The sequence below is a fragment of the Engraulis encrasicolus genome, chromosome 1 (genome assembly GCF_034702125.1).
Source record: "Engraulis encrasicolus isolate BLACKSEA-1 chromosome 1, IST_EnEncr_1.0, whole genome shotgun sequence".
NCBI classification, from domain to species: Eukaryota; Metazoa; Chordata; class Actinopteri; order Clupeiformes; family Engraulidae; genus Engraulis; species Engraulis encrasicolus.
Genome location: NC_085857.1, coordinates 18,415,726 through 18,430,922, shown reverse-complemented (window position 1 = coordinate 18,430,922; position 15,197 = coordinate 18,415,726). Strand labels below are relative to the sequence as shown.

The 15,197-nt window shown below is 45.9% G+C and overlaps 1 protein-coding gene across 1 annotated transcript in view; it reads right to left on the bottom strand.

Annotated features, from left to right (window-relative positions):
* slx4 (SLX4 structure-specific endonuclease subunit homolog (S. cerevisiae)) overlaps positions 1–15,197 on the bottom strand; it is a 32,830-nt gene that overhangs the window by 1,337 nt on the left and 16,296 nt on the right. Inside the window, exons 10-15 of the mRNA XM_063198316.1 lie at positions 11,744–15,000; positions 11,426–11,587; positions 10,374–10,467; positions 9,785–9,905; positions 5,428–5,657; positions 3,778–3,922 (exon numbers count right to left, since the gene is read on the bottom strand). Coding sequence (XP_063054386.1) covers positions 3,778–3,922; positions 5,428–5,657; positions 9,785–9,905; positions 10,374–10,467; positions 11,426–11,587; positions 11,744–15,000 — 4,009 coding nt within the window. The remainder of the gene's footprint in view (positions 1–3,777; positions 3,923–5,427; positions 5,658–9,784; positions 9,906–10,373; positions 10,468–11,425; positions 11,588–11,743; positions 15,001–15,197) is intronic.

Genomic DNA, 15,197 nt, shown 5'->3' with positions numbered 1-15,197 from the left:
TCCTAAAAGTCATGTTAAAACGTTCCCAAAAAGTGTTTTTTTGGTGACATGCAAATTTTATGCAAATGATATGCGTGACATAGAAGGGGTGAGTTCACCTCATTCCACCTTGTTCAGATCAATGGCGGCTAGTACCAAAACAAAGCGCAGTGTCAAGCAGTGTGTTGCTGGAGGGCCGAACGGTGCCAGCTGCAAAAATGATTACTTGACAGAAGGAATATCTTTGCACAAGTTCCCTTCTGTGAAGAATGATGGAACTGTGGCCGACAAGGAGAAGGCTAAATCAAGCTAGGGCTCTGTGGATCCAATGCGTGGTTTTGAAGCAAGCTCGTGGTCACTGTTGTGCTCGGCACATTTCCACTCCTTGTGCTTCACCACAAATGTGGAGGTCGCGGGCATGGTTGGACTGAAGAGAATGCTATTGCCTCAAGCAGTTCCAACAATTGACATCGCCGGCGTGCAGACTGAAACTGCCCCTGTAACTGCTCGGGCACGAAGACAGGTGAGTGCACTGCTTTGCTTTAGGCTACTCATTTTACCTTGTCCATCTGCTTTGTATGTTGTTTTCAGGAAAGGGTAATGCACATTACATGCCAAACCGATGCGAATGCTCTCGGAATATGCACTTTTTGTTGATTGCCATTCAACTGGTCAATAAATTGGTTTTGGGAGGATATCCGCACATCAGCGTGGTGCTCTCAGTCGAGGACAGCCAACTCACAGATTGGGCTACTCAGGGCTTTTTCTGAACGGGGAAATAGGGGCGCTCCACCCTCATACCTCCGTGGGTGCACCCTCATACTTTTATTTTTATATATATATATATATTTGAGCGCCCCTAATAAATTTCTCATTCATGGGGGGGAACACCCCCCTTCACCCCCTGTAACCTGCCATGATGCTCCCTCATGCCAAAAAATCCTAGAAAAAGTCCTGCTACTGCTTAGCGAATAAATGGAGATGCACATAGCGTAGGCCTACTTTGAAGCGTTGATGGACACACCTCGTCCTCAGAGTCCGGCTGAGGGACACGCGACGCCTGTGACTTTGAGCACAAAAAATAATAATAATGATAAACGCTAAAAATATGCTGAGGACTATACCTCAGTTTTTTCTCTAGTTGATGATATTTTTGCATGTAGCCTACATGCATTTCAATCACACTATATCGCGCAATTGAATCAAAATGCCCCCCATTTGTCAACAAATACACACGCCATGTCATCTGTGGGTCATGGCAAAGCGCCCTTAGCAACCGCAACCATAAACAAAACGAACTGTCAGGCTATGTCAACAATCGTCACTTCGCCTGTCAGACATGTCACTTTCTGCAGATGTATCAGTGCCTCTGAAATAGATTTGTGCTGCTGTTTTTTTTTCTCATGAGGTTGGATGTGTGGTTTTTCGACATGCTGATGTTTGTATCAGAATTTTGGTTCCTTTATAAGATGTGGGTCCATCAAATGTGTGTTGTTTTCTCAGATCGCCATACTAGCAAACCAGGGACTCTCCTCTATGATGTCACAGCCCAGCTCATTAGTCACACCAAATTTCACAGAATTCACACTTTGAGTTGCCATTTTCACAAGTTCCTCCAGGATGATTGGGTTCAAAGTCTCATCGATGCTATCAGAAAAAACAAGGCTTTAATGGGAATGACCGTTTGTTTTCGTTTCATAAACACTTTAAATGTGTTGCACTGTCTTTGCACTTCGGCTTGTTTCCATGGGTGGATTCCAATATGCAGACTTCCGTCCTCCCTTGCTCACTTGCCTGCTTGTGACCTCATGATGACATCATTGACGACAGAAAAATAATTTAATATCTTGCTAAAGCACAATTCTAATGTAATTTCCTCATTTGCAATTGGGATGGTGAATGAAGAACAGTCCCCCATAAATTGTTGTGGCTAGGCTGACAGCGGGAAAATGTAGTTTTCTCCACGTCAGCAAAATGCGAGGCCACAAGCACAAGTGGAGGTCGCGTGTTCGCATATTGGAATGCACGACATGTGTTACCCCAACGTCATATCTGAGGGGTATGCTACAACTACATCGACTCAGTCACCCGGACCTGTCGATTCCAGATGTCCAACGTACGGAATATCAGACCTGTGCTGACACAATATTCTACACAACGACTGGTGCAGGCCACTGTCCAGTCCCGCGTTGACTACTGCAACTCACTCATGACAGGCCTACCTGCTTGTGAGCTAAAACCTCTGCAGATGATCCAGAATGCGGCGGCACGGTTGATATTCAATCAACCCAAAAGGACCCATGTTACTCCTCTATTTATTGACTTGCACTGGTTACCGATCGCCGCCCGGATCAAGCACAAGGCATTGAGCCTTGCCTACAAAACCATCACAGGAACGGCCCCAGCTTATCTGAAGGACCTACTAACGCCCTATGTTACTGGAAGAGAACTGCGCTCATCCAGCACAAGCCGTCTGGCTCTGCCATCCAGTCGCTCTAGGTACTCCCAGTCAAGATTGTTCTCCGTTGTGGTACCCAAGTGGTGGAACGGTCTCCCAGAGGCAGCAAGACTAAGCACATCTCTTGCAGCCTCCAAGAAACAACTGAAGACCTTCCTCTTTCGAGAGAATCTGCTAGACTAATGCTTGAACTGGCCTTGCCCCAGGGCAGACTCCTGACATGATGTTTAGTTTAGTTTAGTTTGTGTGTGTGTACTCGTTATTCACTCTTTAATTAAAAAAAAAAAAAAAACTAATCCCTCTGCAACTGCACTTGTTGTTCTGTATATCTCCTGTGCACATTGTATTTGCTTGTGATGTTGGCTTGAATATGTCCTCTTTTGAAAGTCGCTTTGGTTATAAAGTTGTTAAAAATGTTTGGGAGCATTTAACAGTGTTGCGGACCTTTATTTTCTTCTCAGTTATCTTACGTTTGGTCCAGCACCTGTGCCACTGATGTGCGCGCATTCTTTGACTTTCTACGTTAAGGGGTAAACCATCTAATAGAAGACCCTGGAGTCCTGAGGACTGGGCACAGCTTATAGTTCTTTCTGTTAGCAGTAGAATTTCGAAACTTTGTAAAAACGTAATTTTCAAATGCCTTGCCTTCTACGAGGCAACAAGGCGATGCATTTGACAAGCATGCAGAATGCACTGACTAGCATGAATATATATTTAGAATATGTGAAAGAATGTGTAAGCTTATTGATGAGATCAAGAAGCAAGGATATAGATGCGCTCAGATGTGTAGAGAAATAACCAGGTGCGTGGACCCAAGTAGAACAGTTCAAGAGGTGAGGGCAGGTTCGCTCACTGAAAAAGACACTAATGCCTCTTTTCCACAGCTAGCTTTCTGGTAGGCCAACAGCTCAACACAGTGCAACTTGGCCTCCACTTTTTGCTTCTCGAAAGAGCTGTGTCATGCCTATTCAAAAAGCAAAAAGTGGCGGCCGAGTTGCCCTTTTCTAGCTGTAGGCCTACCAGAACCCCCCCCCCCCCAGTGGAAAAGAGGCATTTGATCAAGAACAAGGACTTTTTTGATTTATCCAACATATTTATGAGATCAATGAACAAAATTCAAGAGACACCGCACACTGCTTACTTTTCTTTACGTAACAACGTGAACGTGTTGTTCGCTCCGAGAAATAAAGTAAAGAAAAGTAAGCAGTGTGCGGTGTCTCTTGAATTTTGTTCATTGATTCACCTTCTCCTGCCTCACACCTGCACCTGCGTTACTGAGGGCTTGTGCACAAGGGCTCTCTTGAACTTTGGAATATTTATGAGATCAGTCTGGCAGGCACCTGGCTGTACAGCTCCGGGTCGGACAGGATGAAGCGGCGTGCCGCCTCCAGCTTGTCAGCCTTGAGGGTCAGCGCCTGAGACGCCGTTATGGCGCAGTCACTGTCTGAAGACGAGTCGTCACCCGCAGGGAGCTCAGGGTTGGACCTGTGAAGGACGTAGACAAAGGTTTACAGCGTTAGCGTTCCAAATTATTGCGCAAATTACATTTTCACTGATTTTCCCAAATAGTCAATATAAATGAGTGTCTTCATAATTTTCCAGTCATCAACTGTTTGAGTACAAATCAGTTGTTTTTTGACGGAACCGTTCAATGAATTTTTCTAAAATGATGAAAAACTTCAAGTGGCCTGCGCAAAACTGAGTTGCAATTTTTTTTAAAGCCAATTGAGACAAAATTCAAATTAGCCAAATAACAGAGACAGCAACAAACATCAAATATATGGAGAGGGGCACTCGTCCTTCAAGCCGTTTCAAACACAATGTTAACAAACCATGCATCTATTTAGCTGCCCAAGATAGCGGAAAAGGCTGAAAGGGGTATGCCACTATTTTGGGGCTTAATACAGTTAAAATCGTTGGCCAGGGTTTATAAAGGTGGTAAAGTGTCTTATTTTTCATGTAAGCCGTTGTCTTGCTTTAAGACAAGTTAAAAGAGGGAGCATGTCGCTAAGCTAGTGAAAGTCAATGCATCCGTGTAGCATGCTACATGCTACAGTGATCCATTGACTTTCACTAGCTTAGCTACATACTCACTCTTTTAACTTGTCTTAAAGCAAGACAACACTTAACATGGAAAAATAAGACACTTTACCACCTTTATAAACCCCGGCCAACGATTTTAGCTGTATTAAGCCCCAAAATAGTGGCAAACCCCTTTAACACCCTCCCCAAAAAAGATACACCACAGTGGGTTTACAAACTTTACATACAATGTTGAATCTCGCCCTCCAACCCGTGCCTGCAGTTCGCCTAGGGAGCGCTGTCGAGACAGCAGGGCTCATAAGGCTGGCGCTAATAACTGACAATTGTGCTCGCTGTCGGCTGAAACTTGACAATATTACTGTAACTTCTGAAAAACCTATGTGGATTTCAATGAAATGTACAATAACCTGGGAGTTGTCGTTCTGATATCCTACAGCTTTGGCATTTATGAGTCAGGCTCCGCTAACATCTTGATAACAAGATTGCTCTACTGCCGTCGTGATCACAGCAATGCAGCCGGCCGACCAATCCAAACGCAGTGTGTGAAGCCACTCGTGACGTCATATTGACAATAAAGACGTATTTTACAAAGATCCAGCGAGTTTAAACATTCAAACTAAGTGCTGTTTGAAAGGATAATATATCCTGCCTTTTGGAAAAATAAAATGAAACGATGATACCAATTCTCTCCCAAAGCAATGGCAGCATCGTGGTTGAGCTCCATGGGACCCCATTCATTTTAACAGCCTCTGCGCTCCTTGGCGCTCCTCTGCGCTGTCTGGATGGCGCCACTTAGTGGACAGTACCATCCGGAAAAAGTCGTGAGATTCCTCTCTCGTACTACCCATAAACACTCTCTGGATACACCTTGGTGTACTGACAGGTCAGAGGTAGCACGAGCTATATCACTGCATGTTGAAATTGTCCAGAAATATCCTTTGACAAACCTCTCAGACATGGAGGACGTGGTGGAGCTCTGTGACAGGGACAAGGGCTCCTGGTCCTCCTCCTCGTCCTCGTCCTGGCTGAGCTGCAGTTTCCTGGGGGAGACGGTAGGGGGCGCTCTGGGCTCCTTGAAGCTCAGGGACTTGGTGCAGGAAGAGCGGCCGGGAGGAGGAGGAGGAGGAGGAGGAGAGGTGGCAGGCCGGGGTCCAGGCCTGGAGGAGTGTGGTGGAGCCTGCAGGGAGGACAAGGAAGCAGAGGTTAGCTTCAGCCAGTTCAGCATCCCCCGCCATTTCCTTTGAAACATGGTGTCGCAATGGGGAGGATTGGAGACAGTTTTTTTGGGGGGAGTTTTGCGAGCACATGTTTGTGGCTGATGTTGTGCTTTAAGTCAACATGTTCACTGGCCATGTTTAAGCAACACCTTAAGACACATCTCTTCCTGGAGGCTTATGGCTGCTAGTTCCACAAGCACTTTCACTTACATGCATTCACACACACGCTCACACACTGACGCGCACACACACTCACACTTTCCAACACAACACTCTGCGAAGCGTCCTTAGGTGTTTTGAAAGGCGCTATATAAAACGAAAGTATTATTATTATTATTATTATTATTATTATTAACTCACGAGACATGAGACACTGATGCGCCAATAACGGTGGGATTAATAAATATCTATGGCGTCATTTATTATTATTATGAATTGCCTGAATTTACTTAGCCTAGTCTCGGACATTTACAGTACATACAGGCAGGTGTGGGACATAGTCACTGAGTCCATGTCATTATCTAAGCCTCCATTCACGCCCTCGTGCTTGTGGCCTTGTGCTTTCTCTGACGCCTCGCGTCAACTTGGGCACAACTTTTAGGGTCGATTTTTCCCCATTCAAAATCATGATTGCGAATGAGAAAATGACCTTTGAATTGTGCTTTTGCGAGATTTTGAAAAAAAAAAAGTGACGTCTTCCCTCGCATCACAAGGCTTGTGGCACAAGGAGAGGACGGGAGATTACATATTGAAATGGACACACTCACAGCACGTATGCAGTATGTAATACAGTACCAGAGATCTTATAGACAGAGATACGTCTTTCTACTTGTAGTTCTTTTCCAGTATCCATGTGATGTCGGGTGAACGCCCCTTTAGGAGACCTTCGGAGTCCTGAGGTTGAGAATAAATGGAGTCCCCTTAGCGCTGTAGATGGCGGTAGCGCACTTTTTGTGCAAACACCTCAAAAAGCGAAGGAGGGGACAACACCCCCTTATAGCTGGGTCTCTTAGCGTCCAAAAAGGGCCTAATCGTTACGCGCTGGATAGAAGCACCAAAATCGGTGTAGACCTTCCTTAGGGTGTTCTCCATCATTTCAGAAGGGGTGCCCCAAATTTCAATGTCATTAAGGTCATTTTCATGGGGTAAATCCAAGATGACTGCCCAAAACCAGCCAATAGTAGTAAAATGCTGTACTGCCTGGACATAATGGTGTTATGGGCCAATCCACCTATTTGTGTGTGATGTATACAAACTGAACTTTGAAAATATGTGCAAAACTTACCATAAAAACAATGTTATATATGTCTTATTTAGATTCAAAAACAGGGAAATCATAAAAACCATGGTCAGAATGAGATCACTCTACAATTGAGAGCTCATTTCTGGGCATTTAGCTATTGAACCAACATTCATTAAGAGTTTTAAAAATTTGCAGTGGGTCATATCTATAACATCCAAAAAGAAAAATGTGGTTAGAAAATTTAGGGGAGAAGAGATAAACCCTTGAACTGGGCCACACATAACTGTCCCAATGTTAGCATGCTAGCATTAGCAGGTTCAGACACTCAGTCTGCTCTTCAGATAAAGATGGCAAACAATAATTTTAATCCCACTTACACATGCGCGCACACACACAAACTACTACTACTTCCTTAGGACCCCCTCAATGATTTAACCCTAGGAGTCCAACTGAAATATATTCATATCAATCAAGTCAATAATACATGTACATATCAAGTGTCAGTGACAGCTGTCAAATGACAAATGTATGCTGATTAATGTTCAGATATGTATATCGCAGTCCTAAGTGTACAATGGAGTGATAAGGGCATTTATGCTTAGGAAATTATGAATAATCAATATGCAATACACCATACATACAGTATATTGACAGATACTTTGTTTTAAAAGAGCAAAATGGTAACATGTCTGGTTTTCCATCTACTTTTGGCTTTAATCTAGATGACATGTTGGCTACCTAACCACTTAATTTATTGTTTGCTCGTTATTTTTTATTTGTGGGTGTGGTCCTTTGTTTAAAACATGTCTGCCTGCCTTCCCTCTCTCGCATAGGCTACTAAAATAGTCTTTCAAAAACTTAAAACAACAGCATGTGGAAATCCTATTGGCTTTGGAGGGCTAACGTCTATAAGACTATACTGTACTCTACTGTATTGCACTGTACTGTACTCTACTCTACTATACTGTACTGTACTGTACTCTAATGTGATATACCGTACTGTACTCTACTGCACCGTGCAGTATGCTACTGTACTGTACTGTACTGTACTGTACTGTACTAGACTGCACCGTACTGTATGCTACTGTACTTTACTTAACTAGACTCCACCGTACTTTATGCTACAGTACTGTACTGTACTTTACTTTACTGTACTGCACCGTACTGTATGCTACTGTATTGTACTGCACCGTACTGTATGCTACTGTACTGTACTGTACTGTACTATACTGCACCATACGGTATGCTACTGTACTGTACTGCACCGTACTGTATGCTACTGTACTGTACTGTACTATACTCTACTGTACTTTATTATACTGCACCATTCTGTATGCTACTGTACTGTACTGCACTCCACTGCACTGCACTGTACTGTACAGTACAACTATAGAACTGAAACATGTAGAGCGGTGGTGCTCAAACTGTGGTACGCGTACCACTGGTGGTACTTGAGGCATCTCTGGTGGTACTTGGAATGCCATTATGAACCTCTCCTGTACTGACTGGCAAAAGTGAATATGGAATGCCTTTACTGGGATATTCTAATGTTGGTTGTCAAGGTGGTACTCGGAGAGCTCAATATTTTCTCAGGGGGTACTTCACACAAAAGGTTTGAGAACCACTGATGTAGAGCATTCTGAGGACATGTACAATATTATGCAAAAAGGTGTAGTGGGAATGAGTTATGTTACTGTTACCACTCAAAATCTTGAAGGTTAAAAAAAGGCATTTTGTTTGGGGGGGTGGGGTATGATCGACTATTCTTCCGCCCAGACTATTTATGTGCCTTGCATATCAAGAAAATGAGTCCAGGTAATGATTTACTTTCATAGTATATACCATATGAGAAGTGTTGTTCTATATAGATATTTCTCCTATGGGTAAGGGTGGCAAAAGACCTACAGTACATGTTGTCCATCAGCTGTCAGTTTTGATAGCAGTTTAAGTACTCAATGATTACTGAGCTAACTAATACAACTTTGACACAAGTACTAGGTGAGGACTTGTCTGCAAATATATATATTTTTTATCTCTGTCTTCTTACTCAACATACACTAAGAAATCATTCCCATTTAATTTGAACTGAAGCCATACTGTGGCCTATATGTAGGCCTATATTGAGTAATCTGTAATGCCATTTTAAAGATGACTGAAATGCTCTCACCATATGCAGTTGTAAAAATATAGAATTAGGTGATCTCATGGGGTTCTTCATACATATGGAAAGGTCCTGTCCTTTACCCTCTCTCATACAAATAAAATACGTATATCTGTAATGGAAATTAGAGGATGGAGAACCTGCTACCTAGGGCATCTTGCACTGACACTATCCCATCCAAATCGAGCATTAGCAGCAGTCTATTCTCACCATAGTTTTAGTGTTGGCAATGCTCATTTTAATTCAGACCAAGAATCTTCTCAAATCGTTCACAATGTTACATGCTGTCAAGCACGTAAGCACAGACTCACCCATACTTTCACACTATGTACATTTTGTAGTTTTATCAATCTGGTCTAGCAGGCTACCCTTGCTTCATCTCTTCTGAGGACTATATTAACATTGTCAGCTAAATATAATGTCATGTAATAACAATGTAATGCGTTACCAACATGACATATTGTATATGACATGGTAGACATTTTTTTTCAAGGGGCACCCCTTCTAGGATGTCTTCAAATCAGTCAAGGAACACGTGTACCGAATTATATGCTTCTATCCAGCGCGTAACGATTTCTCGGCTTAGAGCCCCTACTATTAGGAGACCCAACTTGAGCACTCTTTTTTGCATTGGGTGGGCGGGGTTTGAATCCTCTTTATTAATCCATCCTCTTTGGTAATACCTTTTTGGAAGCCTGGGCCTGTTGCTCTTCCTCGTCTGAGGACTCCAGCTGATGGGTGTAGTGGTAGATCTCCTTCAGCTTCATCACCATCTGCGGCTTGGGGAGGGCACGCACACCAAAACTGGACATGGCCAAGAGGAGAGGGAGGGAAAAGACAAGACATACGATTTTCTATGTGTATGTTTATTGCCAGTTCAGCGACTGCTATATCATGGCCAATACAGATAGAAAATGCTAATATTATATTCACAAAACCTTATTACATTTACAAAACCAAATGAATAGATTAATTTTTTTTAACATAGATACATACTAAAATGTTCAAAACCTTTAAAAGTGGGACCTTATTGAAAATAGTCTACAACAATTAAAAACAAAAACTACTGCTACCTTTTCATTCTCAGTGCAGAGCAAGACAACAAAAATTACAAAGTGGTGGTGCAACATTAATAAGAACATTACATTATAAGTTATTTTGGGTTGGAGGTACACATACACGGTTCCCCTTTCGCAATAGTGTGTCTATGGCAATTACATTATAATTACACACAGGGAGGAGACCACACTTTTGATGCTGAGTTCACCATACCTCTCGAGTTTTTTCCTGAGTGCTGGTGTCTTCATGGCTGAGTAATGGGGCAAAGGAGTGATGGGCACCAGTGGACCTGACGTCTTCGATGCCACTGTGGACGTGGAAATAAGTAAACAGTAAATACCATTCTATACATTTCAATTGATTTTATCGAGTCTCACATAATATTACGTCAAAAGGATCATGAATGAAGTAAAGTAAGTACCATTCTAACCATGACGTCTCCATTCAGCAAAGTTAGCGGGGAAGCTATTTTCATGCGTATGATGATTTATCAATATTTGCTGACAACATTTTACTTCACAACAGGTAGCCCTTCTTTCAGGTGAGATTAGGACAGATGGATGCTACTGTATATTTCCAAACAGTGGCAAGATAAGTAGAGATGGTGCTACAAGTTACATAAAAATGTCGAAAACATATTTGGGAAAGACGAGACAGAAAAGCAGACTTCATACAGGAAAACAGTATTGTATCACTCAAAGCCTGACTGTGCAGACAGACAGCCAGACAGCGTTGAAAGAGCCAAAAGGCTGCAGAGTACTGCATGGATCAGGGCCGATGAACACGGAAAATGATTCAACCTGAAGCGTTCGATCAGGGACAGCACCCAACCGAAGCTCGTGTTAAGAAAAAAATTAACATTTAATTGGCTGTCGCCTACTGGCGCCAAGCTCATTAAATATTTTAAGCTGAAATTCAACTTTTATTTGAATGTTTTTGACACTCTACGCTAGAAATGTTTTTGCAGCTTTTGCCGCTTCTGCCGCTTGCTCCTCCATACAAAGTCAATTACTTCCACCACTTTCCAGGCCTTCCACGCCTGCTGTCTGTCCGTACAGTGGGGGGTAGCAGCAGATTACGGACAATTCAGCCTGGGAGAAGTACTGTATACGTTCAGCACTGCAAGGGCTCGTTTAAGCTCTGAAGAGGGGGGCGTGGTGGCTGTTTGGGTACGTGATCTGCCACCAACCCCCGCTGAGAGTACGTCTCCTGCAGCTCCTGCAGCTGCAGAACGAGTCTAAACCATGCTTAAGCCAATAACTTACCAGGAGTCCTCAGCTGGGCAACTCTCTTCGCTGGGGCAACCCCACTCATCCTCTGAGCAAGGGGAAGAGCCTCCTCCTTTTCCCCCTCCGCCTGCTCATCCTCAGCCCAGCTGTCCCACAGCCTGGGGTCCAGGACGCTGGTGCTGGTACTGGGCTGGGGCTCTGGAGAATCATTACATTACAATAAGCTGATGCATTCATCCAAAGCAACTTACAGTTATCAATACAGGGTATTGGTTAGAGAGTCTCTGGAGTAATGTGGGGTTAGGTGCTTTGCTCAAGTGTACTCTGGACAAATCATAGTTAAAAAATACCCACCTTGAGATGGCGGTAAAGCAGCTGAAGCCGATGCCTGGTTGAGGCTGAGGCTGGCGTCGCCGCTGCTCTCCAGGCGCAGGCTGAAACGAGGGTTCTGCAGACTACTGCTCCCACCGCAGTCCCCAATCCCAAGGCCCCACGAGTCATCGAAGGCCATCGGGGGTTCGTCATAGCACCCAGGCAGGTCATTGTCGTCGTCGCAGTCGTTGTCATGAGCGACCGGGTGGACGTCGCACACCATTGGTGGTTCATCATCGTAGGCATCTGGTTGGTTGTTGGGACTGACCAGCAGGTGTTCATCAAAGGCCATTGGAGGGTCGTCGTAGGCCATGGACGGTTCATCAAACGGCATTGGGGGCTCGTCGTAGTTGCTGAAGCTCTGTTCAGGCGACGGCTCTTGTTGGTCCGCAGCCTGCACTCCATCCCTGGTCGTCTCCATCTCTGTCTCACTCATCTCAGTGTCCCTTCTCTCTCCTTCATTTGCATCCTCCTTTCCTGTTCTAGATGTGGAGTTCTCAGACTGACTCACATCCTCAGTCCTTTCAGAGCTACCTGATTTGCCCCTTTGCCTGGAGTCCTTCGGAGGACTGGGTGAGGTGACGTCATGATGAAGATGTGACATCTCCAGGGAGTTGTCATCTCTCCACTCCAAACCACCTCCTCCCACTATCGGTGCAGTCCCAACATCTTGCCCATGCCGACGCTGGTTCTTCTTGTCCTCCGCTTGCATCGAGGAGAACTCTTGCCCACGACGGCAGTTCTTCTCCCCTCGCCTCGAGCAGAACGAGGAGTCGGACAGGACCGGAGAGCCCATAAAGGAGTGCAGAGGGGTACTGCTGACCTGAGGTTGCGGGAACCGCTTGGAGGAGCCCTGAAGTGAATCCACGGAGGAACATCGGAGTGAATCGCTAGGGGTGATGTCAATAGCTGAGCCAAGGCGCCTTCTACTAGGGAGGGCTGTGGGGGGTAGAAATACTGGAGACTCGTCCCCAGTGATGACAATGCTCTGTCTGGAGTGGTCAAACTTAGCCAGAGTGCTTTGTGAGGTAGTAGGGTTTTTATTGGGCAGCATGTGCTCTGTATCAGGCTCTTCCTTGCAGTTGATGCTATTGGAACCTAAAGGAGCTTCAACATTGTCTGTTGCTGCTGCTGCTCCTGCTGATGATGACGATGATGATGATGACTGTGATGATGATTCCGCCATCCCTTGGAAGAGGCGTGTGCGACGCATGCTGCTCTCTGTCTGAGTGGAGCTGCTGCGGGACCTGTTGCTGTTGTGGGAGATGTACGGGGTTGCCGGGACCAGCCAGGACAACTCCGCCGACCCATCCAACAGGCTCTGGTCCTGATGGGAAGGATCGTGGACATCAGTCCCAGCCTCAGACACCGGTGGTAGGTCAGACATACTGGCCTTAACGGCGCTGCCTGATGCTGCTGGTTGGCCATGGCGTGGATCTTCGCTATTAGGCTGCGATGTTCTGCTGGAGGAGAGGATGTCCTTGCTTGGTGGCGGTGCCCGGTCCTTTATGGAGGTATAGACCGGAGAGTCCCCCTCAAGAGGGAGAGCAAGTGGGGACATGATGGGCATGTCTTCTGGTGGTGGTGGTGGGGGAGAAGGAGTCAAACATGTCGGAGACTCGTTGCTGGAGTCGGACAGCACGATCAGCTCCACTTCTTTGGAGCTCTGGCTTTGGCTTCCGATGTTGGGCTGATGACCTTGGCTATTGGACTGCTGAGACAAGGCACTGAGTTCTTGTGACGTCCTTAGCCTTAGAGACAACACAGGCCTTTGAGTTTGATGTACGATTGGGAACTCTGGGGACGTGAAATTGCTATGGCTTTGACTCTGCCTGTTTAACTCCGTAGACATCCTACGGCTTTGACTCTGATGATGTGCATCTGCCAACTCAGCAGATGTCCTTTGGCTTTGACTCTGCATGTTTAAGTCTGTACACACCCTACGGCTTTGACTCTGCATGTTTAAGTCTGTAGACACCCTACGGCTTTGACTCTGATGATGTGCATCTGCTAACTCAGCAGATGTCCTTTGGCTTTGACTCCTTTGCGAGACACTCAACTCCGGAGACTTGGAGCGGTTTTGACTGGCATCTGAAGAGGAGTGTTTTTGACTTCCACGTGAAGTAGCACTAAATTCCGGAGACATCCTAAGCCTTTGACTCGGAGGCGGTTTATTCATCTCTGTGGAGGAGGAAATCCCGAGTATCTGCCGGCCACGTGAAATAGTCTTTTCAGGGGACAGGCCAGCCACAGGAAGTGAGGTGTCACAGAAGGGTGGGGTAGGGCTGATGGACAGGTCAATGACCCCAATCACCGACTCGGGTCGGGACGGAATCCGGCTACGCTGTGTAGGGGATGCTGGGGCTTGGACTGGGACTGCTGCTGGGGTGGGAGACGGTTCGCCGTACTCCCCCCACGACTGAGAGAAGAGGTGGTCGAAGCTGTCGTCCATGTTGGCGCCTGTGGGTGTTGGCATGGGCTCTTGAGGCTGCTCAACCTCCATCTTGTCCTGCTCTGGTGTACACCCATGGGTCTCCACAGGATTGAAGCCGTCTGCGTGACGAGAACTAAACTTGTCTGGTGGGGGACTATTAGCGAGATGCTCACTCGTTGCAGTGGCGATGGTTTCCTGTGCTGGTTCACCAACTGGGGCCGTGCCTCTCTCCATCTCACACACCCTTCGTCCCTCACTGCTTTTTTCTTCCTCCACTCCAACATATATCATTCCATCTTCCTCTGAAACCCTCACCAATTCCTCCTCCTCCTCCTCCTCCTCCTCCTGTTCTTCGTCATCTTCTTCCTCTTCCAGGCTCTCCGCGTCAGGCCTGAACCCAGACTCTCCCCCTCTCCTCTGCGTCGCCGCAAACTCGTAGATCTCATCCAGCTCATCCTCATCCACCCTCTCCTCCTCATCCTCCTCCTCCTCCTCTCCTCCACCGTTCTCCTCTCCTCCCTCGTTCCCCGTCCCCTCCAACCCCTCAACCCTTCCCCCTCCTCGCTGCTTCTCTTCATCCCCGTCCTCCTCTTCCTCGTTGTCTGAGCTCCACATGGAGCGTAGGAGCTCCAGGAAGTTCTGATGAGCTTGGGTGTCGTCTCGTTGTTCTTCGGCCCCTTCTACAGGCTCCTCCGGTGCCAGGGCAGTGTCATCATCGACCCAAGAAACGCCCCCTCCTCCTGCCTCTCTCTCCAGCCCATGCAGGTATAGTTCACACTCCTGCATCAGCTCTGGCACGTCAAACCTGTGAGGAGATGAGCCAAAATAAATGATATTTGATGTTATTAGTACAACTCAGTATACTAAACAAACCTGTAGAGAGAGAGGGTCCGAGGCACTCTGAAGTCCGTATAAAAGTCCTTTATTAATACATGGACACCATATAGGCTATATGGTGTCCATGTATTAATAAAGGACTTTTATACGGACTTCAGAGTGCCT